Raw genomic sequence first — 23,641 nt, 5'->3', positions numbered from 1 at the left:
GCAAATAAGGAAACTTGGGTGTTATATGGACAAATTCCTGAAGCTACATTTTGGATATTGATTATCCGCTGGTGTGTCGCCTAGCACACTTTGGTGAAAAATATGTAATTGCATCTACGCCAAAATCCTATTGGCTATATAATACAGTTCTAGGGTTATTATCTCAGGAGTCCCACTTATTTTGAGTATTAATCTATAAATACAGAAATTTTTTGGCTGTAACTGGTGTATTGACGAATCAAAATATATGCATTCTTAATTCCGTAAATACGTGTTTTGCAACTAAAGTGTGCTAGAGGACACACCAGTGGATAGTAGATGAAATACGACCTATTCATTACTGTCTGTGTAACAAGCCAATCATTTGAGCAACAGGGATGGCACTTCTGTCATGGTACAGAGATTGCACCGAGCCTGATTTGAAGTTCACATCATAAGTAGTCTAATTATTCAATGCACACTATAACAACATTTGAACCCGCCACGCCAGAGCCATATTGCGGCAGCTAGTATAATCGGGAAAGAACTAATGGCTCCAGAAGATGAAACCGCTTTCAGCCTTGGTTATTCTGTCACATGCGGCGGACAATCAGCCTAGTCTGAAATCCTGCCTGTTCAGACCCAAATAACGAGTATAAGATGGCACTCTTTCTCGCCGTAACGACTTAACAGTCCCCAGCCTTTGCCTCTATGCGGTCTACCTGTTTTCTGATACTGAATATCAATCATACATGTTGAAACCCGGTATGACTTTCCAACTACGATTGTAAAATGATTATATTGACTTGCTAGATAGGAATTATTTGACTACGAAATGCCTGCTCAAGAGTATAACAACAGTGAGTCCCTCAGGACCTCAACAGTTGGTTGTTCTGAAGATTTATTTCTTTCGGTTCCACCTAATGTTTGCTCACTAGCCCCCTTGACTGCTGTCACTACCACATCAACGAAGGAAAAGCGATCCCAGCCATGGAAAACCCACTGGCCACCTCAAAAGAATATCCCGGACCAGAAGGCCTACGGATTCGCTAAGGGTGAAACTGTAGCAATCTATGGAAATTGAGAGGGAAAGGATCCCAGTCTTACTGATGCTGTGAAGGGGGTCAAATAATGGTTGATAGGCTGTGGAATTATAATGAATAACAGTTTGCTGCGGGGATCATCCATACTGATTCCTGGTTCAAGTTCTTCACAGTGACAGTTGTATCAAACTTGGAAGTCGTATGAGTGAAAATACTCGTATGAAATGCCTGTATGGAAATTCAGAACCCCCTCATATGTATTTAATCCTACCCCGCTCTGTAATCCATGTTACACATGCCTACGACTCTACGAGATGCATATCTGGGCCACTTGGGAATAACTCAATGATAAGCTCCCATTTGAACTGAGAGATATGCTGGGGCGGGGTGCAAATGGTTCTTTCGTCGACTCTTAAGTCATTCTACATTGCCGAGAGGTACACACGAAGCCCTAGATGCAAGGAGGGAATTTTCTGGCGAGGGATATTGCGAATCTTGAATATTCTGTAGTACTGTGGCAGATTTTGAGGCTAGTAACCGGTACATTTCATGCAAATAACAGCCTTGGGAATCTCAATTACTGCCTCCAGTGATATCCCAATACTGCAAAATTATGCCCTGTTGAACAGCGTGGAGAGGATGAACACAGTAAAAACATGTATCATCACTGGTATTTTAGCTGGTGCCTTGCTTGACCGGGGGTGGCACAACTGGTTTGACCTGGAAACAGTTGGTACAAAGATCGGTAAGCATTGGAAAGTCTACAAAGAATAATAAACTATCGTGACTTTCCACCGCCGCTTCAGAATGTCCTCGTCCTTGTAATTACAACCCTCATATTCGACACTGCCTCATTGTATGCAGCTCAGTCCGAACAGTAAAAATCAAATAAATTCTAGCGGTGTAGCGGAGGTGATCTCAACATCCTCCAACCTTGAAAGGTTCCGCAGCATCTATAAAGAAAAACAATTCCACCACTTCTCATGACTCATACTCGCCAATATTCAGTACCCTGAACTATCTCAACGGAAACCAAATTTTCTCTCGTCAATTAAGACAGATTTACAGATAACGGGAGAGCAATGACGATCATCAAACCTACGAAGGCTGCGAATACGACGGTAATTTACAAGGATCGTACTATGATCCATCAAGCATTCAACCTCGGAGACAGTCGCTTTATTGCCATACAATCAGAACGGGTCAGTGGCGCTTCTTTTATCTATGATACATTTATCTCACATGTATAACCTAGGGACTCCCCTCTTCTGGTTCAGATGTTCCTAATTTTGTCACTGTTTTTCCAGTTGATGATGGTCGCGACTCCATCGAGACAGACTGGTTGAGAGAAAGCATTGCCAAATTCAGTCAGGATGACGACGTGTTTTGTACCGACTTCCTAAGTGGCGTGATTTTCACATCGTCGACTGCATTCTCTCTGTCCACTGCTGCAGGAGAGGTCCTTCAATCCGAATATGGCACAAGGATGATTGAGATGATAGTATCTCCAAAATCGAGTGAGAAGCCAGAGCCGGGACCTTACTACGTTTGCCAGGGCCAACTCTTTCATATCTGGAAGCTATATGATGACACTCAGGGCGCATTTCTCACTGGTCTTGTACCGGCGGAAGAAGATAGGTAAGTTTTCTGGCATTCTCAGGCTTGAAAACATTGTCAATACTAAGATAGCTTCATAGTAAACTATCGAAGCTGGAAATTGCTGGGGAAGGTCTTGAAACTACGAGTATTGCCGTACCATCACGCCTCAAGGTCTTCCGATATACCCCTAATGCCGGGGAAGGAAAACCTCTTGCTGGGTGGAGAATAGCCGTCAAAGACATCTTTCAAGTCGAAGGCATCAAAACATCTGTTTGCAACCGCGCATATCATGATCTGTATCCACCAGCGCTCAAGACAGCAGCATGTATTGAAATACTTCGGCAGAAAGGTGCACATATCCTCGGAACTACCAAGCTAGCTGCCTTTGCTGCCACAGAGGAGCCTATTGAATGCATCGATTATCAAGCGCCATGGAATCCACGAGCTGATGGTTATCAATCACCAGCAGGAAGTAGTAGCGGTAGTGGCGTGGCTGTCGCTTCATATGACTGGGTTGATGTGGCTATTGGATCTGACAGTATGGTTTTGCTTTGTTTTTTGTTTTTTGGGGGGCCCGAGATGATACGAAAACTGACTGGAGGTTGTTTGCAGCTAGTGGAAGTGGTCGACGACCAGGCCATTGGAATGGATGTTTTGCACATCGTCCTACCCATGGAGTTATTCCTACTAATGGATACATTCCCAGTTTCAGGTTTGTACCCATTCCGCCTCGGATCAACTTCATTGACCAATTTGCTCATGGTATAGATCATTTGATGTCCCGACCTTCTTCGGGAGAAGTGTTGATACATGCAAGGAGTTTGCTACACATTGGTACAGTGATTTACTGCCCAATGCCACTTCGTTTGTCAGTTCATATCTACACAAAGTTTCTGTCGAAGCTTCGCACTAATAACATACTAGCTACCACCACAAATCATCTATCCTACAAACTATATATCTCTCATCACCAACGAACATCAAAAGCAGCTGATCGACGATTTCGTCATTGATCTTGAGAAATCCCTCGGGGTGAAACATGTTGAAATGTCTTTCGATGAAGTATGGGACGCTAATCCGCCGGCGGACGCAAAAGGCGCCAGCTTGTTAGAGTATATGAAAGACGTGCATCCCCTTTCTCCATTTTTGGCAATTTTACAAGAGGTCAATATCTAAGAATTATTCTAGGCTGGCCGAGATTCCTTCTTTTACAGTGATTATCACCATTTTGATCAGTTTCGGAAGGATTACCATGACAAGTTTGGGAAAAGGCCATATGTTAGCCCACCCGTGAAATGGCAATGGTCAGCCCACCTTTCTGCATCATGAGGAGCGGAGAATCTAACATGAGTTATGGAAGGGAACTTTCATCGCACATCACGGACGAAGCGCATGAAACTGCTCTGAATCGCCTGGCTATCTACCGGCAGTGGTTTACTGAAAAGATTCTTTGCCCAGAGACACAGAACACCATCATCCTCATTCCGATCGAGAATCTCTCTCCTCGGTACCGTGACGAGCCTCTGGGGTAAGTCACGAGTCTTCAATCAATAAGGACCTCGGATATAACCAGCTAATCAATGGTGACAATTTCAGCCGATATTTCAATCCAGTTGGGGTCCCGATGCTATTCTTGTCTCCGATATTGCAAGCACCGGAGTTCACCGTCCCGAGTATGATTCATTCTTTCTTGTGCTTGCATGAGTAATACTAATGCTGTCTCAAGTTGGCGAGGTTCCTTTTCATTCAAAGGTCACTGGCAATGTTGAACATTTGCCAGCTGCAATCTCACTACTCGGCGCTCCAAGTAGGAAATCCTAACGTCCGCGAATTGTGCATCTTGCTAACGAAGAAAAAGACCGTGATCTTCAGCTTATGGATATAGCTCGTGATTGTCTCATTAAAGCTGGAAGGCCTACAAGCGTTCTTGCGGGAAGCAAGCTATTCCCTTGATTTCGAATTTGTGTGAAAGCATCCTTAGTCCTGAATTTATCGCATCGAAAAATCAAAATTCATATATTCCAAAAGGTCTCGAGATCCATACTGACATGTCTCTACTTATTTTGACCAGAAAACAATAAGGTCATCGAAATCTGCATCCGTAGCGTCGTGTGTATCCTCCTTGCTCTTCAGCTTTCGATATAAAACTTGTGCCTGTGACATATATGCTCTACTTTCTTCGAGTTTATCCACCACAGCCAACAGTTTTCCTTTCTTACATAGAGCACGAGCCTTCTCAGGGCCGTAGTATTCACGTTCTCCGTATATTTTCAGAGCTTGATCTAGGAGTGACCTATGTTTCATTACAATCAGCATTTTTTGCAAGAGTGACAAAGGATGAAGACATACATTGCGGTATCATACTGCCCCAAACGGCCATAATGATCAGATACTTTGACGCAAAGGTCAGCTGTTCGATGGTGATTGCCTCCAATAGTCGACTTATACTGCTGTAACCCACGAATATGATACTCAAAACTTTCAGTGAGTTTACCTTGAGATGCCTTTACATTGCCGTAGGCATGGAGGAGTTTGCCGGTCCTGAGGTGGTCAAAATGCTGTTAGTCATTGGAATTTTTTAGGAGGTAGAGGAGAAATACGGACATGAAAGATTCCCTATCATTGATACCATATGCCTCTTCTCTCGCCGCCAAAATATCAGACAGTATCTCGTCCGCCTCGTTCAACCTGCCTTGCAGCCAGTACGAAAATCCTAGATTTATCTGGGGAAACGATAGATCTACTTTTCTGAAATTCTCCAGTTGCTTCAATGTCTCCATTGAGCGTAGGAAACAATCTGCGGCGCTGTTCCATTCCCCATTCATCATATAAGCATTACCTAACTCATTCCACGAGACTCCTAAGCTCATGTCTTTAGTCTGAGGTTCCCCATCGGCAAATTCAATCATAGCTTTGTTAAAGGCTATGAAATGATTTAGAGCAGTGTTAGGCTGATTCGTCTCGGTAGCAATGCAGCCTAGGTCGTGGTGGATTTCGGCAACCATCCTTTTGATCGTATTGTTGATATCCTCGTTCAGAGGACCAGTCTCACTGCGGTTTTGTAGAATCTTGTATATATCCATGGCTGTTTCGAGATATCTTGTGGATTCACTGGAGTTTCCTCGTTGGTGGTTAAACCTAGTATCAATGTCAGCCTACTTGCTGCCCGAGGAACAGTATCAGGTCATTTGTTTGAGGCGTCACCCACCTCCCAAGATCGACCAAGAGTTTGGGAAATTCAACGTCCGTTTCTGTCACACGCCTTCTATCTGCTATCATGTTCTTCCATCTAACAGAAAAACCATGTAGCTGGACAACATGGGGGAATAGCTCCGCACACTTACTCCATCGGTTGATTCTGTGTCCAAAACTAAAATCTTCAAAAGGCCATGCTGCATACAAAAGCTTCGAGGTCAACGCAAATACCTGTTCGAATCTTGTATCAGACATCTTAGCACGAGCCCCGTCTTGTACGAGTCGATGAATTGTAATTCGGTTTGCGCCCCGGTCACGCGCAATCAGCGATGACCGCAGGAGTTCAGTGCGAGCATCCTGATATCCTTCTATGGTTCGTGGATATTCATCTGTAATGTTCGCCTCGTCCAGCTCAGTCATCGAGCCTGTAAGAATCTGCTCTGGGATGCCGTCCGGGTCGAGCACAGATAAGACGTCTAATAAGATGGAGCTACTCTTGTTCAATTTTTCCAGTGCCCAGACGGTGTCCAGAGTATGCTGGTATCGGCTGCTTCGCATGCTTCCATTTCCGATTTGCATTTTGAAGAATTTTGACCTCACATCTTCTTCTTCGTTGAAGATTCGCAAGAATTCCGCAAACGACAAGTCTCGACGCTCTATAACACCTGCCATTTGCGTAAGAGCAAGAGGTAAGCCCCCTAATCGCTCTGCAACCGCCGTACCAGCATCTGTTTCATTCTTGCTCTCTGATTCTCGGTGAGTGAGCTTCAGCAGGAAATCGGTAGCTTCCTTTACCGTGAAAGGAGGGAGAATGATTCCTGGTTCATCTTCAGAATAGATATACCTTTTGGCCAGAGGATCTCTGCTTGTTATCAATACAGCTCCGGTACCTGTATAATCCAGCGGCCAAAAATCATCCAGAATGTTTGGGTCGTCGACATTGTCAAAGACAAGAAGCCATCTTGCGAGAGCCGATTCACCTGCAAATTGGTGGTCTTCCTGCTGTTTGTAGGTCTTGAGTGGATTCACAAGCCAACCCTTGACTAGTTCTTGCACGACGACGGGGTCTCGTGCGTCTACTGAATCTTCGAGAACAAGACCAAGTTTTATGGCAATGTCGGTGTATCCCTGCGACAGCTTTGAGTACTCATCTGCTTGCAACCAAAAAATTGCGTCGTAGCAATCCTTAGACGTGTGTGCAAACTCTGTAGCTACTTGCGTCTTCCCGATTCCTCCTGGCCCGCAAAGAGCGAACATGGCCGGTGTTGGTTCAATTTCGTAACCGTCGTCGTCAACTTCGATGCCATCTTTATCACTTTTTTTTGGTAAAAGTCTTTCACGAATCTCGCGAAGAACCTCGGTTCGTCCAAAAAATGCTCGATTACGCGGATGGGGAGGCATAATATAGCAAGGTAATAGTGGGTCATTTCTCTCAACTGAGAAGTCTGAAACCAGCGGGATGATATCAAATCCCAGGGATGTCGAGCCGTGAGTGGCATCTTTGCTGATCTCTGATGCGTACGAAACGGCTTAATACCATCCAAATAAGGGGCGAAAGGGCGGAGACACAAACCTTCAAGCTCGTTCGGTTCATCATCCGCAACAGTTTTTTGATCTAGCGCCGCAGGTATGACATCTATTATCGGTAAGCAAGGGCTACCTTGTGTAAACCAAGAGACTTGAACGTACAATCATCAGAAGGTCGCCGAATACGCACAAGAGCCTGACGGATGGTCTCATCCAGGAACTTGCAAATAGAGTTCAATTCTGTGCTTCCAATCTTCAAACAGCTGATTTTATCATGATCTGCATCAATTGGCACTGGAGTCTCATATCGAACATTGGTTTTTGCGAATTCCGGCCCGACAAGCTATTCTCATCAACGTTAAGAACCCCTAGGCATTACTTAGCGCGTTGACAAAAGTCATTACTTACCACAGCCTTGCTGGACAAGAATCCCCCTATCCTTGTCTGCTTTGTTTCGTACGCAGAAAGCACCGGGATAAGATCAAAAGCTTGCTCAAACGACAGCGATATCTTCGCCAACCTTTTTGCGATCTCTGCTGTAGGTGGTATTCGGGCGTTCTTAGATTTCGAGTGTAAGCGTAGAATTGCACCAGCGTTTTGCCAGTTTATGGGGTCATTGGACTGCGTGTGAGGTGTGCCTAGGAATATTGCACCGGCTATAGAGCGCCATAGCGGACGGAAATCTGTTGCTTGTTGGTGAAGAAGATTCATTGCCTTTTTCTCGTCAGATTAAAAACACAACAGTCAATCACGAGCTCACAAGAATACCTCTTTCACAATGATGCCTCCCAAGCTATGTGATATCAGGATTATGGGACAATTCGACGTCTGCTAATGCAGAAACGGCCATTAGGGTTATTTCCTATCCTTTGTTTACCAAGTATAAACTCAGACAAAGCATACCTCAGCGACATCTCCTAGCTTGATCAGTACATCCAATAATTCCGCGCCTTGGTCGAACAATGATTGCCATGAGAAATCTTCGTCCGGCCTGACTCCATGCTCGAAACTGTACACAGCTATATCAGGTGCTGATGTTGGCGGAATCGATGTGAGCCATATACCGCCATCACCGTTACTCCATTTTTCCAAAGGAGGAGTTCCGATCCCGGGGACTGTAATAAAACTACCCCATGCTATAAATTAGTTCAAACAGAACGAAAGATGATCAGCTAAGGTGGGTAGGGCACAGCACACATTGTCCGAACAATCAATCCGCGATATATTTCGCGTAACTTGCTCCCAGGGCTAGTCGATGGGCCTGTGGAGGACATCTTGACCACAAAAGTTCACAAAAATTCCCACGACTACCTTAACACGTGGCTGAATTTGCGACGCCGCGACATTTGCTTGTAGTTCTGCGGCTGAAGTATAGTTATGCGTGGTTCCTAGGAATGAGTGCTGCGAATCATATGAGGTAGGTTATAGACACATGTATTTGCCGTCTCAGCTAAAAAATAAAAATTTATAGAGGGAAAACACGCTCTGGACCGGTATCTAGCTCCCAAGGACTCGGAGCAGACGTCAATCTTGGGAGAGACACACTCACTTGGAACGTCTCCTCATTCAAAGCAACCCAGCTCCTAAACTGGACTGACGTTCTAGGGCAACCTTTCTGAAAATGGCCTAGAAATCACCAACGTATCAATGCATTAGTGCGAGCCCAAAGCACCTCGGAGGTCAAGTTTTCCGAGTCAAGTGTTACACAGATCATGACTAGGCTTGTCGTTAGCGGTCACCGTCTGTATACGGAGTAGAACTGTATGGTATCAGTAATACAATTACCTAGCGTTACATACACACTGCTGCAAATTTAGCCCTAACTCCCCCGGGTAAAGTGCTCAGCATCCTGGAAATTGGAAAGTCTGAGCCTCACCGGTTACGAGAAAGCGCCAAGCAAACCTTGACGCGTTCATGCATGTCACATCATGCTGAAGAACTGAACTTATTGGTCGCTCTGTTTTGGCATATACGAATGTGAAGGAAATAGATGGCTGCGCAGGGCACAGTAGTGCCACTTTACCCCGGTTAGTTAACTAGGTTTGCAGGTGCATATTTTCTATAAATCGTCAAGTCCATGCAGACGGGTCTTTGATGCAGTGAAACGATGGAGATGCATAGAGTGGATAGGAGCAATAGCATTATGTCTAGCCCACCCTCAGAAGATTTTAACAACAATTTCAGGCCACCAGCGGTGGCACCGTCAGTGTCAGGACAGACAATTACCAGCCAGTCGGGCATAATTCCTGAATGTATGTTCATACGATGCGTATCAGATCTAGAAATACAAAGAGAGACTGAAATTTTGCTACAGTAACACCTCAAGAATACCGAGAAGCGATATCTTTTCATGCAAAGCAAACGACTCGGCAGTCTGCTTATCCCGGCCAGAATTTTGAAGATTTAGACCTGTTCTTAGAACGAGGCTTGATATCACGAGCTACTCCAACATGCCTCAGCTCCCATATCAATAGCAGAGGAAATATCAGTGCAAGCAGATCGCCAAGTGTGAACACCCTAGCCTCACCCTCACCGGTGACGCTATATACCCTACAGCATTCATCAGAACATCGAACGGCCAACGGCGCAAATGTGTATAGAAAAGTCGAGCACCTTGATACCGCTTCACAATTATCCCAACATCTGCAGTCAACTCCAGCATTTCCGCGTACTAACAGTGCAACATCACGGAGATGCAGCACTACTAATAACAGCAACAACAATCAGAACAAATCCCACGTACTATTCTTGGCTGGCTACCCAACACCTGAATGGCTGACCACCATCGGATCCTTGATCCAGGTTGACCCGCAGCACTATGAGCGCCATCTCTCATTCCTATCTCGACAACCTTATTATACAGTTCCATCCTTACCCTCTACAGAGCAGAATATCATATTTCTGCGTTTTATTACCATTGGCCGCAGGTATTCAAAAGGAAATGCTCAGGAACATATTGATCGTTTGCGAGAACACGGGACTACTGAAATGGAACGGTACCGGCACCACCTGAAACTTAATCGGGAGGAAAACGTCAAACCTGGTGATTCAATTGTAAGGAGGTATTATGTGCTCGATGATGAGCACTTTGTTATTGAGCAGGATATTTCAGTTTCATTAAACTTCACCAGCAAGCAATGGGTTGGTAAGTAATTTTGATAAATTGAATGACATAACGACTGGGAGACTAACAGGGGACACAGCGTTGGTGCTCTTTGACTCTGGTAACGACCTTCTGGAGAGCATCAGAGGGCCCTGGCTCGATGAAGATGACCATGTCGATCCCCCTGGAACAAGATGCAAAACCAACTTTCTACCAACAATACGTCACCGAGCGAAACTCGCACTAAAGTCCAAGAAATACATATTTCCTCATGAAGAGCAAGGGAAGAGTGGAGAAGCACCACAGGTAGCATCGCTTCTCAGACGGGACTATGGAAAATCGTTGGATTGGGCGACGATGAAATTAGATCCCTTCTACGCACTGCATGAGCTTTTTGAGTACTCCGCAGCATCGGAATTGCAGTTTCTCAATCTCGTGGAGAATAAGCTCGCTTCCGAAACGAACTACGAGGCCCTTCTGGCTACAGAAACCGTCTCGTTATCAAACTTGCTCTACACGCTTGAAATCTTACAAGCTCATTCGCGCCGACTAGCAGAGACTATTGAGAAGATCAAATGCCGAGGTAGTGCCCAATGGCCACACACACCAGAGAACACAGAATTAGAAAAAAAGGCCAGAGAGGCGGCCGATGTTCTCCTTCGAGACTTCAAGTTCCTACAAGCCAAGGCACATAATCTAGCACAACGATGTGAGCGCAGCATGACGGTAATCATGAACAACGCCAACATTGCCGAGTCCAAGAGAGCAATCGAGCAGGCCAAGCGCGTCGGCAAGTTGACTATGCTGGCTTTTTTCTATGTTCCACTGTCGTTCACGGCGTCGTTCTTTGGCATGAACTTTGAACAATTCGCGACTGGACCTTATCTGGGAATTTGGGTTTGGTTCGTCGTTACTGTGCCAGTAATGTTGCTGTCCATTGCCTTCTATCATTGGGATATGTCGAAGGCGTTGCGATATGGAGCGGAGATACTGAGTAAGGCGAAGCGAGGTATCCACGGGTGACGGGGACAGGGTCGTTTGCACCCATGGATCTGTTTACTTCATATATTGCTAATTCGATCCTTCCAGCACTTATACTTTGGTTGGCCATGCGTATTTGCTTTTGAATCCGTATCATTAGCGCTTGATATACTAGATTTCTATCATACTGCCATTTTTTCCAACCATGAAAGAATTTCCTGTTTAGGTAATAAGTCAATTCTCCAAACAACAATTTCAAAGCAAATAATACTCTAAAATAATAACTATACACGGGGCAATATTCCATTCTTGAAACGTAAGAGATGCTCGCGTCAACTCACACCAACCCGGGGAAGGGGCTTTGGGGATAATCCTTAACTATGCAACGAGCTGAAGTGGAACTAATGAGCCACAGCTTGGGTAGTTACCTCGTGTTAATGCATAACTAGATACTCTCAGTTCTCAGCTCGTTTAAGAGTGATATGGAAAAGAGGGGACAAAAACTCTACATCATTATCATACCGTCCGTGTGATTGAGACGTGACAACAAATTGAACCTTCGTCTACCATATTGACGAAGTATTGAATTGCAGAGTGACTTAAGTAGTCATGTTAACACGAAGTTCAAATATATTCATGAGCCTTATCTAAGATCTGGGACCCGCAAACCCAAGATTAGATCAAGCTTAAATCAACGACAACCTGTGGGTATGGTGAAGAATGATGCAATCCTCACAGGATGCGGGGGAAAGATCACCACGAGATAGAAAGGCAGAATATTGAGAAGCGGGTGATGAGAGCGTAATCAAATAACATCGCCAAAAAATTTCATAGCTGGATGTCGTAGAATAGACTCCAATGTTGGTCGGTCAGCAGGATCATATTTGAATATCAAAGTCAGCAATTCAGTTACAAGAGCGACATCTTCTTCTGAGAATTCATTTAATCGGGCCTTCATCCATAGCTCTTCATTACCAGTCCGAAGTTGTTGGACTCTCTGTACCAATGACGTTGAAGGATGGATAGAAATATGTAAGTCGTCATCCGGCAATCTATCCCTCCATGCTCGCAATATAAACTCTGGAGGCCCGCCAAGGGTATCTGTCATAATCGAAAATACCTTTTCAGGGGGATCATTCACTGTTCCAAATATATCACGTCCCGAAAGAAGCAACCAAATAGCACAGCCCACCGTCCAAACATCACTAGCAGTCCCAATCAGGCCTGTGCAGTACTGCTCCGGCACGATATACGGACCAAAGAAGTCGATTTCCGTGGGGGGATCATTTGTAAAATAGCCACATCCAAAATCCGCGACTTTCATGTCTCCGGAGTATAATGAGAGGTCGGAGAATCTGCCAAGGGCTGCTTCGACGCCGTATTTGGGGACGTTGGGCTCTAGGTCCTTGCCGTCAAGTCGTTCGATCGGGACGATTCTTGGTGGTCCACATATTGAATTGATCCTTCCCAGAGACTGAGATACTGGATCAGGCAGATCAAGAAGAAGATTGCCAGGATGTAGATCTATTACTAGTTAGATGCGAACCTTCCGGAGAAGATGAGACGGACCTCCATGACAGACTCCCCTACTATGAATGTAAGCAAATCCTTTTAACAAGCTCGAAATAGCCCTTTTCGCTTTTGGTAATGGTAGAACCTCACTCAGTCTTCCAAGATCTCGCTTTGTGACCATAGCCAGACTCTGACCTTGCAAGTGTGTAACAATGCAAGAGTGCGTTCCATTAGGACCACTCAGATTGAATATATCCAGCGGAAGTAGCACATTGGATCTGCCTTTTTCTTCTAACTTTGTGCCGTCTGCCAAATGCTGGAGTATCCTGATTGTTTTCTGAGTGTTCTCATGGGACGTATCGTTTTCTGATGATTCCTGGGAGATTTGAGCCTGCGAAATGGAGATTGCAACACAAATCTTGTTCAACACATCTTCTGCAAGCCAGACAGTTGAGCAGCGTCCATGACCGAGCTTGTTCAGGATCTGGTATCTATTTTCTTTGAAATGGTCGCCGATATGGATTGGATGGAAACCGCCTGATTTATAGTCCTCGAGGTTTTCAATGAAGACAATCTCTTTGTATTTTCGGTATTGAGCAGCGTGCTCCATCCTTTCCAAGGTCTAGAAGTCGTCAATCTCCTATGCAAAGTTCTTGGAAGTCGGGAGGTAGACAGGGATGCGATACGTATCAGTATAACTATAAATATTCTCTAGGCGCTGACAACTTGTTAAGTATGTAAAGTAGCCCAACCATCTGTAAGAAAAGTCAGCGTCAATAAACAGATCATAGTTGAAATAGAATCTCAGCCTAATATAATCTATAACCGTAATACAAGGCGTAAAATATTACTCTTGAATACGATAATTACATATGTACACAGCTGGTCGGGAGGCACGCGGGGGGGAAATAATCAACTAGCCTGAGACGAGGCTGACTTCTTCAACTTGCACAGTAGCAGCCTATGCATATATAAATCTCCGATGTTAACTCAACTACCCGAGTACAAGAATTTATGGCTCCGAAAACTTAAAATTTCAGTATAGTTATACATGAAAATGAAAGCAATCATCGCTTCAACATTCGTTCTGTACCTCCTCGTCACCTTCGCCATTCAACTCCTTGAAGTGCCCACAGTACGACTATTCGAAATCGCGATATGCGATCGATATTTTCGAACGACGAATACCGGAGTTCACTCGACTCTGTTCAAAGATATTGATGAATCTTCTTGTAAAATACCCCCTATTCAGAATGAGCTTGCTGAAATCGCTGGGTGGAAGACCTCTTTTGATGCGGTACCAGGTGAGTAATATTGAGACCCATCACATATATAAACCAGTAAAGCTCACTTGTATTTCTAGGCCTCTTGACAGCATTATGGTATGGATCGGTGGCTGATCGGTATGGTCAACGACTCGTCCTGTTCTTGTCCTTAACTGGAAGTCTTATGGGTTTGGTATGGATCGTTTTTGTCTGTGAGTCGCATCCTTCCTGGGCAGATCGAGTTATTCAAAAGCTAAGAATTATAGGTAAATACAACATCATTTTTGCGCCGCAGATGGTCTGGATATCATCGATATTCCTATTCATCGGCGGAGGCGTACGAGTTTTCAATTCGGTGATATTTTCCATCATCTCGGATAGCTTAGGTCATTCGCAACGGTTTGTATTGCATACCGCTACATAGAAACATGAGCTAATAGTTTTCATCAGAACCAAGTTTCTATATCTACTTGCTGCAGGACCTCATATCAATAGACTGATCAGTCCTCGGGTAGCGACATTCCTGATGGGCTATAGCATATACGTTCCTTTCTGGGTAGCCATTACGACTGACTGCATATGTTTACTCATGCTGGTCGCCTGGCCAAACCAGAGCAAGAAGGAAACATTCATGGTTGACAGAACGGGAGAAATGGATTCCACAGATGCAGATTCTGTGAGCGATTCATCAAACGTCTACACCCCATTACTTGGCTCTTCATCATCATCAGCCTCATCACCATCTTCGCCGATAAGCAGCAACAATGACCAACAACTATCAACAATCCTGAAGACCGCTGTTCTGCTTCTCAGACATCCAGCATCCCGCTTCTGCTTCATCACCTACATCCTAAAACGCATCGCCTTTGCTAGCGAAGGCTTCATGTTTCAATATGCATCCGAGAAGTTCCTCTGGCCATTGCATCAAACAACCTGGCTACGAGTAGGTCAAGCATCAGGAGCAATTCTCGCGACGCTTATACTATGTCCTTTGATTATGTCAATCTTCTCCAAGACTACGACCGCAGACACTATGATTGGAGATAGCAGTAGGACGTCGAAGATCAGCTGCGGAAGATTTTCAGCGCACGTAATCGATCTGACCATGATCCGATCAGCATTAAGCATACTTACACTCTCCTTCTTCGCAGCTTGGAAAGCCCCCTCAGCCGTATTTCTTGTCATTGGTATCCATCTCTTCCTCTTCCTCTGTTCTTTATACTTATACCTTACAACTAACCATTAAATGAAAACAGCAATGGCAGGTTGCGGGCTCGGCGAAGGCCTTGAGCCAGCTTTACAAGGTTTAATAACCTATCTTGTCGACTCGGACAAGACTGTCCGATTATTCACTACATTAGCGGTTTGTGATACCATTGCTGAATTCGTGGGTGGGCCTGTGACTGCTCGTCTCATGGAAATTGGGCGGAGATCAGAGCATGCGTCTGATGGATATTGTTTTTTGGCTTCTTCGGTATGTGATGATTTTTCCTGGTTGATTGTGGTTATATTGCCATGTTTTGATTATTGACTTGGAGGATAGATGATGTTTGCAGCATTGCTAGGATACTCTATGATCATACGAGCTCGAAGACAATGATTGCGCTCGTTCCGAATGTTCGTTGTTCATTGTTTAGACGAGACAAAAGATAGCAGACAAAAATAGTACAAGATCAGTCATAATCGCAACCAACGCCTCGTATGCAAAAAATCAAGGAGTCCCAAAGGTAATACACGCGCAGGCGCAGAAACAGAAAGTGAAAGACAAAAAGTGGAATAAAAGAATGTACAGGTAGTAAATACATAGTCAAAGGTTCGACTTCCTCTCGAATTGCCTTATGTTACAATTCATAATGTCGGCAGTACCCTGGAAAATAGATCGTGCATATGTATTATAGTATGTCATAGAGATGAATATGCCCTTTCTTTTGGAATGTATCAATAAGCAAAGACGGAATATATATATTCGAAGTAAAAAAGAAAGTAGGAGACAAAAAGAGTGGACTAAGCAAATCTTGCACTCAAACTTGCAAATGCGTCAGGACTATGTCGACCACTCTGCAGATTGTTGATGTCGACGCTCGCTTTGCTCATATGTATTGGCGCTCGAGGCATAAAGTTGTTTAATTGTGGTTGCTGAGGCTGTTGGGGGGCCATTTGTTGATATGGATTGTGTGTATTTGAACCCAGACCGATTCCCAGGCCTTTTGATGACGCTGGAGCTGCTGGCGTTGACTGAGACATTATTGCAAAGGGGTTTGCCTGCTGCTGTTGCGGCTGTTGCGGTTGCAACTGCGGTTGTTGTTGCTGCTGAGGAGTCGAGTGCATGAACGGATTGCTGTTCTGCACGCTGTGACCTGATCCTGTCGCACTGCTTTGAAGCATTGTGGGGAACATGCCCTGCGCGGTATGACTTGTAGATGTGCTATTTGATGCCTGCATGATATTCTGCTGCTGGGCCACTGTCTGTTGCGTTTGCGGAACCTGAGACTGCTCCGGAATGGTGGACATTGGAGGAGCAGCTGCGGGCGCAAGGTTGTATAGTGCCAAGATGCTATTCTTGTCCGCTCTGGTAGGTTGCTGTGGGACGTTCTGTTGGAATTGCGCATAAGGATTCTGATGTTGAAACTGCTGATACTGAGGTTGTTGGTGATTGGTCGGGTAATTTTGATATGGGTTATGGGTGTTAGAGTTAATGTCGAACGGATTGGTGTTCGACACTTGATGAGGACTGGGCTGTTGTGATTGAGAGAAAAACACATAAGAAGCCGTAGACTGCGAAGGGATGGAGACGGAGGAAGAAGAGAAGACAGGCATAGTATTAGCATGCCGAGGCATCGCAAACCTCTGTGACTGCGAAACAGCGGATAGATGCTGCTGGGTGCCTGTAGACTGAGCTGACAGCGAGTTTGCAAATGGATTACCCGGCGAGAAGCTGCGGGATGGCTGAATCGGTGTCGACTGTGCCGTGTGGCTAGTATAATATGGATTCGCGACATTTTGAGACGTCAGCGAGGCGGTCTGGAAGAATGGATTGTAGCTCAACGGCTGCGGGGAGCTTGTATACGACTGCGATGTCTGCAGTGGTGTGAGCGCCATGTTGTTGCTCATCTGATAGCTAACATATCCCCCAGTTGTGTGTGGAGACATGGGTTGTGCAACCTGTAAATTCTGGAATGCGCCTTCGAGACCAGTGGTACCAGAGGCTTGCGTGGTAGGTACATCAAATGGATTGTACGATTTGGCGGGTGCTGCTGTCGCCCGTGCACCAGCCGAACTGTTCACGTTTGGTGAAATGCTCCAAGGATCGTCAGCCTCCGTCTTGGGAGGGGAAGGACTTGGTTGACTCATCGCGGTCGAGGGCTTTGGGGGAGCAGCAGGCGGTGGACCTGATCCTTCTCCAAGTCGAATCAAAGATTCCACCGCGCGTGTCATATCTCCTCCAACACCTTTAAGGACGGAAGAGTTCCGCTTATCGTTTGGGAATCCCATGCTTCTAAGCTGATCCAGCTTCGCTTCAAAAGAACCATCAGCTTCTCCAACGTTCGTACCGAATACTCGGGACTGCTTATTGAGCGATAGCGACGGGGATAAGGGACCACCTAGCGTAGCGGATCTAGGTGACGATATGGATGATTTATCAGGAGAACGAGGTAAACGGCTCGTCGAAGAAACAGATCGTAGGTTGAATCCAAACTTTCTGCCACTTTTCGGGGGAATTGGAGGTGGGGGTGGACTTTCGTCTAGGGACTTTTGGGTATGATATCCGGAGTCATCTCTACTCGGGGGTTTCGGTTTGCCGTCTTCTAAGATGCGATGCTCGTATTTCTGTCGGATGAATCTCTCCATTGCGGAATCTGCTTCGTCGACGTCGACGGGGATATCGGGTTTGATATTGCGCGGGTTATACTCCTTGTTGACGATAGCGTTTCCCCTTTTCTTCATGTTCTGTATTTATAATTCAGGAATAAGCGCATGCCTGGCCATGATGTTGGTAGAAATTATCTTACCTCCACCTGTTCTGACGTCCAACTGTCCATACTCAACGATTTGACCTTGGATATATGTGTTCCCATCTTCCGGTGAAGCGAACCGCATCGCATGCAGAGGAACACGCCCAACTGTAGCATTGACGTTAGAATATCCGATACGGACGACAGTGCGTATTGTTGACAAAGGCGTCGAGACTTACGTTCCAACTTGCCCATCCTATCGACACACATAACTATTAGTAAGTGGAGATGCGATTTCTCTCGAGCAAAACTTACCTGGATTTCCAGCCTGACAATCCGCACATCGATCATTCCCGGGAACTGTGCGAATGAGCTCATGCAACGCTCTCTCGTTGCGCGCCTGCTGACGCTTGTTTATTATCGAAGCCATGGTAAAATGATATACAGCTCATCGATTTTAAAAAAGAAAAAAAAAAAGAAAAATAGCAATCGTGAATAAAGAGCTGCGGCCACGGTTCGTGATCTCGAGATTGACGAAGCCGAATGCGGGAGGGAAATGTGCACTGCAGCAGCAAACGAGGGTGATAATTTCGGACAAAAGAGCAAAGGAGACAATTAAACGATTGAACAACGACAGTAATTCATCATAGAACACAATCAAAGATAGGTCATGTCGTCAATTGCGCGCAAGGACACTCCCAAGACGAGATACGACGCTGATGGAAGAATGATAGTTAGTTCGTCTAAGGAGAGACGCGGCTGGGCAACTCCACACTACAACGGTCTAGCTCAGGTTTTGATTCTGAGCGACTATCGACTGACAGATGGGGCTACATTTCGTTATTTTGGGCGTCGTATTGGTCTATTGATTTCTTCTAACCAATTTTAACCAGACTAGAAACTCTCCACGAGTTCTCAAACGCCACAAATCCCTTACTCCTCACAACATTCTCGAAGGATATTTCTCCCGAGCTATCCAGGATGCACAAAATCAAAGATCGAACAAGAATAGGTCCTCATACCACTGCTACTCCTCAAACGTTTTTTATGCTACGTTACATATGGTCGTTATTTTATTAAGAAAGCAGCTGGAGACTCACGTGCTGCGCAGTCATCAAGTCTTGGCATGCCTAGCCAAAACAACTCCTCGTTCCGATAGAATAAAAGACATGAACAGAAACTGACTCGACGCGGACACGCCCTTCCCCAGTCAGCAGCATCCCGTTGAGGGATTAGCCAGCATCTTGCAACTGATGCCCGACCATGCCCAGCATGCTCTACGACAAGCTTGCCGACGCTCAATTCTCGCGATCTGGCTACTCCGCCTTGACACCCTCAAATACCAGCGCATGTACGAGGGGTTAAGAGAATCTTGATGATTGTTGAGTGAATCTAACTTTTAGGAACGGTTATACGCGATACGATCTGTCATCAGACCGGACGCTGAAGCGTTCAACAATTCTTCCTGGCTCAATGACTTGAGTGGCTAGCTACGAGGTCATCCGAAAGTCAGGGTCGACAGTAGCAGTCCGTGGCCCTGACGCGCAACTAACCCTGAAGGTCGAATGAGCGATCAACATGAGTCGTATTCCACATCAAACAACAAGCGCCTCAGATTCCAATACCGGATACTCATGGCATCTTTTGGTGGTGGATGATAATCGCAGTTTCATATTGTCTCCTGGGCTTTCATCGGCGTCGGGCGATCAACTACACTACCGATTCTTTGGAAGCAGATCGGATTCCAGGCTGAATCACAATCTGCCGGAGAACGCTAATGTATGCGGGGGGAGGCACAACTCTTGGTCGCTGTCGAGCCTCAACGTAAGATCAAGTTCCCTGGCTATCTAGTGATCGTTCCAGACCAATGGTTCCTCAACGCGGCACGGCCAGGGTTCAGGAATACTTTAGTATTGAAGCTGTTAATTGTGGTTTACCCATTGGACTATAATTGGCACGCATTAACTTTTGTACTCGCCAATCAGCCGTCACTACATGATATAGGTCGTTACGCGTAGTCACTTTGCCTGCGATCCACGTACTCTGAAAAGATTCGGCTTGATATTATCCGATAAATAGATTCAATTCCAAAATCTCAATCTCATGACACAAAACAAGGGGAAAGAATGTCGGAGCAATTAGAGGACTCATCCAACGATCTCTCAAATGAAGAAAATAATACGTACAAAAGTACATATCATTTCTACACGGCATCGGACGACAGAAACAGTTGCCCCTAAGAGAAAGACCACTCGCCTTTCAAAAAGACAAGCAATCTTCTCAATTCACTCTGGTTCGCCAATATGACCTGCCATCTTATAGAATTATTCCTATGAAAAAGAAACAAGAATTGGAGGTTGATTATGCGTACGTAGGTAAATGTGTGATGAGAGAAAAGAAAGAAGAAGGGAAGAGAATTATTTGTACACGAAAAAATAAAAAGCAAGTTGTGTCACGTGACCGTGTAGTGGAGAAGTGCGGGAAAGAAGAGAATTTCTCATTTGGTTTTTGTTTCTGTTTTCTCTTTCTTGCTTAACACTCATACGACTTCCAGCGAACACGATTATCGAGGCAGGTGTTTTGAATATTCGTTAATGATGCGAATACTCACTACATCTCGCTCGTGTTCAAATGGAACGACATTATCGATTGCTTTCCTACGTAAATTGGTCCCCTCACGAGAGAGACAAGACAAACCCACCATAACCACGTCTACAGCAGTCCATGCTATAGACGTTTTTATTTTTTATTAGTTCGTTCGGTGGCATATCAAACCCATAACAGTTTTTAGCAGGACTGCGTCTACTTCCACCCTGTTGCTATGTTGATTTTTCTATCGAGCATACGGGACTATTTAGTTGACGGACATTTCATCTGATTCATAGAATAATCAAATATATCAGTTATGATCGGTTATATTGAATACGCTCTAGCTTTAAAAAAAAGCACATGTCTTTCCGTGATTCGAAATCATCAATTATTGTTGGACAGGTGCTGCGAGTCCTCGGTCTGTATATGGTGAAATATTGATGAGCTGTCGCTTAAGCCTTGCATCCCTCACGAAAGAAAAAAGCAAACACTCGCATGATATTTTGTTTATGGAAATCTGCACGTCGATCCCTAAGCGCTTCCAACTTGATGTTGACGTGTTGTTTGATTGCTACCAATATCAAGCAATGTCAGCATACAAATGGTAGACAGAAAGAGTATGAACATACCGTCACCATGCCTCTCCCCAACATCTCGGAAGGCATCACAAAGATACGACATTTGTGAACTAGCATGCTCCTCAACAGGTCTCTCCTTGAACCATTCTCTCCTTTTGTGACGGACAAACAGAAGTGTGTTCTTGAACACTCCTTCTACCCTTTTCAAATGTTCAGGAGTCTCAGTCTCATCCCAAACTTCCAGCTCTTTTTTGATTTCAAGGGATACCCGGGCGTTGTCCATCAACGACGTCTGGATCTGACATGTCAGAACCATAATCAAAATTGAAATACAGTTCATATGACATAAATGAGGATCAGTGATCTGATCAGGTCTGATTTGACTAAACTGGTCCAGGGCCGATGTGATCCTTTTCACAAATTTCAAATATATGTCAAACAACAAGCTCTTGACACATTTATTCAATGCACGAGAAGTATCCGGGTATGGAACACGATAGTGACTCCCAGACTCTAAGTTGGGAACAATAGTGTCAAGGAAGGGTTTCGGGATCGCAATCTTTAACGAGAGGATGGTCACGATCAAGCATGCCATCCATGCCTCTAACAAGCAATTGTCAATTTCCTGGAGACTTCCCACATTCAGGGATTTCATGGAGTACGACCAAACCACTTGAAGCAGCTCGCGTGCCCATGCGACCCTGCTTCCCGGAAAACATTTTTTGAGCCAATCTTCCATATCTTCGCTGTTCCATAGTATTTGCTTCAACCATTTGCACACCTCTTTTTGAACCTCGCGAGAGGAACTGTTGACGGGGTACACAAATAGGCTGTTGCTATATAGGGCAGACTCGGAATGTGTGTCACCTTGGCCAATTGTATAAGTCCATAATGCTTCACTTGTTCTAGGGTCATATTCGATGCCGCGAAAGCCAATAAAGGGTTTCCCGAATCCAAAGCTTAATGGCAGTTCAAACTCATTTCGCCCTCGGGGCATTAGAGTATTCGCGGTTATCCATCTTGTAAGAACTTCAGCCCGCAATCGGCTTGAAAGTATGTCTATGGGAACAGCCTTGTATTAGACCACCGAAGAAAAGAGTCGTCGACACTATACAAAATAACTCACCAGGATTGAGTAGATTAGTCAACTCCTTGAAAGAGCGTATACAGCCAGCCCATTTGCGTCCTCTTGTTGTTTTAGCACATGTGTCGCAGGGTGAACCGCCCGAGCACTGCTTCCATCAGATACTAAAACTGACATAAGGGTCAACGGGAGATGATCTCACCCTTTCTCGTAGTACTGTACACCTCACACATGCTCCTACCCCACGTACCTCGCGAACATTTTGTACAGTGGATTCTGCAAGCCTCATGCCCTGTTCTCGTCCCCCCCTGCGGCGTCCCGCCCGCGCATGCCCCCGATCCGCTTCACTACGGCTGCCCAAAGATGATGGTGTATATGGTGTGTTTGCTGTAGAGACTGGTGATCTCGCTGTTCGATTCCTTCCACGATTTCCAGGTACAGCTAGATACGTGTTTTCGTGGCCGCTCTCGGTTTGTAAGGGATTCCATGGAGATGAGTATCCCGCATTGAAACGATGATCTGGCACTCGGGGGTACGAAGGATTACCCAACATATAATCGGTGTCCGGGTTCCATATATACGACTCTTGTCTCTGCATGTTGATGATATCTTTTCCAAGATTAGTATAGGTCAGTAAATCACAAGGGTTACGGCGATGTATAATACCTTCTTCCACACGGGGAGATATCACCATTGGTGTAGCCTCCTCCTCGTAAATAGTGCCCTGCGGCGAGTGAAGGATATATCTGCCGTTGTTCGATATCTGATTATCACTCGAGGAGGGAAACATGTGGTCCATACCACTGGCTTCTCTCGTAGGGTAGCTCAGTGTAGACAGAGTGTACAGGTTCTCTGCTTCAGAATAACGGTAGGGGTAGGGGTCATACCCGGCCATAGGGCGGTCAAATAAGTCCCAGTCTGCGTCCATGACGAGTATATACCGTTACCAACTCAATGGGATAGTGTATAAAGCTGAGTACTCTTCTTGTAGTGTAGTGACGGAGTGACAGGATGGTTAATGAGATCCGGAATGTCAGGTCCGACGTGAGATAAGCGTAGTCGGGCTCACCACGTACGTCAAACCATGCACTTTGCCTACTATCAGGGCAAATCAGCACTTCAACTGAGTTTCATCATCGAGGATTCATTTTGAATCCACATGAGGTGATGTACTTGCTAATAGCACACTATACTTGGAGTCTTTCGGTCTATGCCGATGATGAGGCGTTAAAG

At 45.2% G+C, this 23,641-nt stretch overlaps 8 protein-coding genes across 12 annotated transcripts, besides 1 other annotated feature; 4 read left to right on the top strand and 4 right to left on the bottom strand.

Moving 5' to 3' along the window:
* The first annotated feature begins 457 nt into the window (after positions 1–457).
* TSTA_015980 (uncharacterized protein) lies at positions 458–1,222 on the top strand. 3 transcript variants are annotated; one of them, XM_002483706.1, is made up of 3 exons: positions 458–744; positions 797–839; positions 918–1,222. In XM_002483706.1, exons 2-3 carry the CDS (start codon positions 815–817, stop codon positions 1,061–1,063), a joined length of 171 nt encoding a protein of 56 aa, XP_002483751.1. In that variant the 5' UTR covers positions 458–744; positions 797–814; the 3' UTR covers positions 1,064–1,222. The 3 variants fall into 3 exon arrangements, with proteins under 3 accessions (XP_002483751.1, XP_002483752.1, XP_002483750.1); XM_002483705.1 differs by having other exon boundaries at positions 685–744; positions 793–839; XM_002483707.1 differs by having other exon boundaries at positions 797–1,222.
* A 737-nt stretch (positions 1,223–1,959) lies between these two features.
* On the top strand, positions 1,960–4,916 carry TSTA_015970. 3 transcript variants are annotated; one of them, XM_002483702.1, is made up of 11 exons: positions 1,960–2,224; positions 2,278–2,660; positions 2,720–3,159; positions 3,234–3,333; positions 3,390–3,489; positions 3,546–3,746; positions 3,810–3,925; positions 3,982–4,149; positions 4,218–4,294; positions 4,348–4,428; positions 4,480–4,916. In XM_002483702.1, exons 1-11 carry the CDS (start codon positions 2,105–2,107, stop codon positions 4,572–4,574), a joined length of 1,881 nt encoding a protein of 626 aa, XP_002483747.1. In that variant the 5' UTR covers positions 1,960–2,104; the 3' UTR covers positions 4,575–4,916. The 3 variants fall into 3 exon arrangements, with proteins under 3 accessions (XP_002483747.1, XP_002483748.1, XP_002483749.1); XM_002483703.1 differs by having other exon boundaries at positions 3,982–4,294; XM_002483704.1 differs by having other exon boundaries at positions 3,982–4,916.
* Positions 4,613–8,316, bottom strand: TSTA_015960 (NB-ARC and TPR domain protein). The gene is made up of 9 exons (XM_002483701.1): positions 8,247–8,316; positions 8,112–8,171; positions 7,752–8,057; positions 7,506–7,686; positions 7,390–7,452; positions 5,830–7,345; positions 5,226–5,759; positions 4,971–5,162; positions 4,613–4,914 (listed from the first exon to the last, which is right to left on the bottom strand). Exons 3-9 carry the CDS (start codon positions 8,052–8,054, stop codon positions 4,680–4,682), a joined length of 3,024 nt encoding a protein of 1,007 aa, XP_002483746.1. The 5' UTR covers positions 8,055–8,057; positions 8,112–8,171; positions 8,247–8,316; the 3' UTR covers positions 4,613–4,679.
* Positions 8,317–9,486: 1,170 nt separating this feature from the next.
* TSTA_015950 (uncharacterized protein) lies at positions 9,487–11,662 on the top strand (the record flags this gene model as incomplete). Its single annotated transcript, XM_002483700.1, has 3 exons — positions 9,487–9,595; positions 9,658–10,488; positions 10,547–11,662. The coding sequence occupies 3 exons, from the start codon at positions 9,487–9,489 to the stop codon at positions 11,467–11,469; spliced, it is 1,863 nt and encodes a 620-aa protein (XP_002483745.1). The 3' UTR covers positions 11,470–11,662.
* Positions 11,663–12,056: 394 nt separating this feature from the next.
* TSTA_015940 (srpk, putative) lies at positions 12,057–13,728 on the bottom strand. The gene is made up of 2 exons (XM_002483699.1): positions 12,997–13,728; positions 12,057–12,951 (listed from the first exon to the last, which is right to left on the bottom strand). Exons 1-2 carry the CDS (start codon positions 13,547–13,549, stop codon positions 12,233–12,235), a joined length of 1,272 nt encoding a protein of 423 aa, XP_002483744.1. The 5' UTR covers positions 13,550–13,728; the 3' UTR covers positions 12,057–12,232.
* A 268-nt stretch (positions 13,729–13,996) lies between these two features.
* On the top strand, positions 13,997–15,514 carry TSTA_015930 (uncharacterized protein; the record flags this gene model as incomplete). The annotated part of the gene is made up of 5 exons (XM_002483698.1): positions 13,997–14,243; positions 14,303–14,416; positions 14,471–14,603; positions 14,655–15,375; positions 15,461–15,514. The coding sequence occupies 5 exons, from the start codon at positions 13,997–13,999 to the stop codon at positions 15,512–15,514; spliced, it is 1,269 nt and encodes a 422-aa protein (XP_002483743.1).
* A 578-nt stretch (positions 15,515–16,092) lies between these two features.
* On the bottom strand, positions 16,093–18,587 carry TSTA_015920 (GTPase activating protein for Arf, putative; the record flags this gene model as incomplete). Its single annotated transcript, XM_002483697.1, has 4 exons — positions 16,093–18,152; positions 18,215–18,325; positions 18,397–18,413; positions 18,473–18,587. The coding sequence occupies 4 exons, from the start codon at positions 18,585–18,587 to the stop codon at positions 16,209–16,211; spliced, it is 2,187 nt and encodes a 728-aa protein (XP_002483742.1). The 3' UTR covers positions 16,093–16,208.
* Positions 16,467–16,517: a microsatellite.
* Positions 18,588–21,198: 2,611 nt separating the features above from the next.
* TSTA_015910 (uncharacterized protein) lies at positions 21,199–23,336 on the bottom strand (the record flags this gene model as incomplete). Its single annotated transcript, XM_002483696.1, has 5 exons — positions 21,199–21,317; positions 21,376–22,383; positions 22,451–22,556; positions 22,659–23,017; positions 23,075–23,336. 5 exons carry the CDS (start codon positions 23,334–23,336, stop codon positions 21,199–21,201), a joined length of 1,854 nt encoding a protein of 617 aa, XP_002483741.1.
* Between the last annotated feature and the right edge of the window lie 305 nt (positions 23,337–23,641).

The sequence above is a fragment of the Talaromyces stipitatus genome, genomic scaffold (assembly GCF_000003125.1).
Source record: "Talaromyces stipitatus ATCC 10500 scf_1105507295549 genomic scaffold, whole genome shotgun sequence".
In the NCBI taxonomy this organism is placed as follows: domain Eukaryota; kingdom Fungi; phylum Ascomycota; class Eurotiomycetes; order Eurotiales; family Trichocomaceae; genus Talaromyces; species Talaromyces stipitatus.
The sequence above is the reverse complement of the archived record's forward strand: the minus strand, read 5'-3'. Positions and strand labels throughout refer to the sequence as shown.

What these genes read in the sequence shown, in the direction of transcription:
- TSTA_015980 (XM_002483707.1), top strand. Translation starts at nt 815, where the DNA reads ATGCCTGCTCAAGAGTATAACAACAGTGAGTCCCTCAGGACCTCAACA.
- TSTA_015970 (XM_002483702.1), top strand. Translation starts at nt 2,105, where the DNA reads ATGACGATCATCAAACCTACGAAGGCTGCGAATACGACGGTAATTTAC. An exon ending in GTACCGGCGGAAGAAGATAG is followed by an intron (nt 2,661 to 2,719) that starts GTAAGTTTTCTG and finishes ATAGCTTCATAG; the next exon opens with TAAACTATCGAAGCTGGAAA. An exon ending in GGATACATTCCCAGTTTCAG is followed by an intron (nt 3,334 to 3,389) that starts GTTTGTACCCAT and finishes CTCATGGTATAG; the next exon opens with ATCATTTGATGTCCCGACCT.
- TSTA_015960 (XM_002483701.1), bottom strand. Translation starts at nt 8,054, where the DNA reads ATGAATCTTCTTCACCAACAAGCAACAGATTTCCGTCCGCTATGGCGC. An exon ending in TCGGCGACCTTCTGATGATT is followed by an intron (nt 7,453 to 7,505) that starts GTACGTTCAAGT and finishes TACCGATAATAG; the next exon opens with ATGTCATACCTGCGGCGCTA. An exon ending in GGGCAGTATGATACCGCAAT is followed by an intron (nt 4,915 to 4,970) that starts GTATGTCTTCAT and finishes AATGAAACATAG; the next exon opens with GTCACTCCTAGATCAAGCTC.
- TSTA_015940 (XM_002483699.1), bottom strand. Translation starts at nt 13,549, where the DNA reads ATGGAGCACGCTGCTCAATACCGAAAATACAAAGAGATTGTCTTCATT. An exon ending in TAGGGGAGTCTGTCATGGAG is followed by an intron (nt 12,952 to 12,996) that starts GTCCGTCTCATC and finishes AACTAGTAATAG; the next exon opens with ATCTACATCCTGGCAATCTT.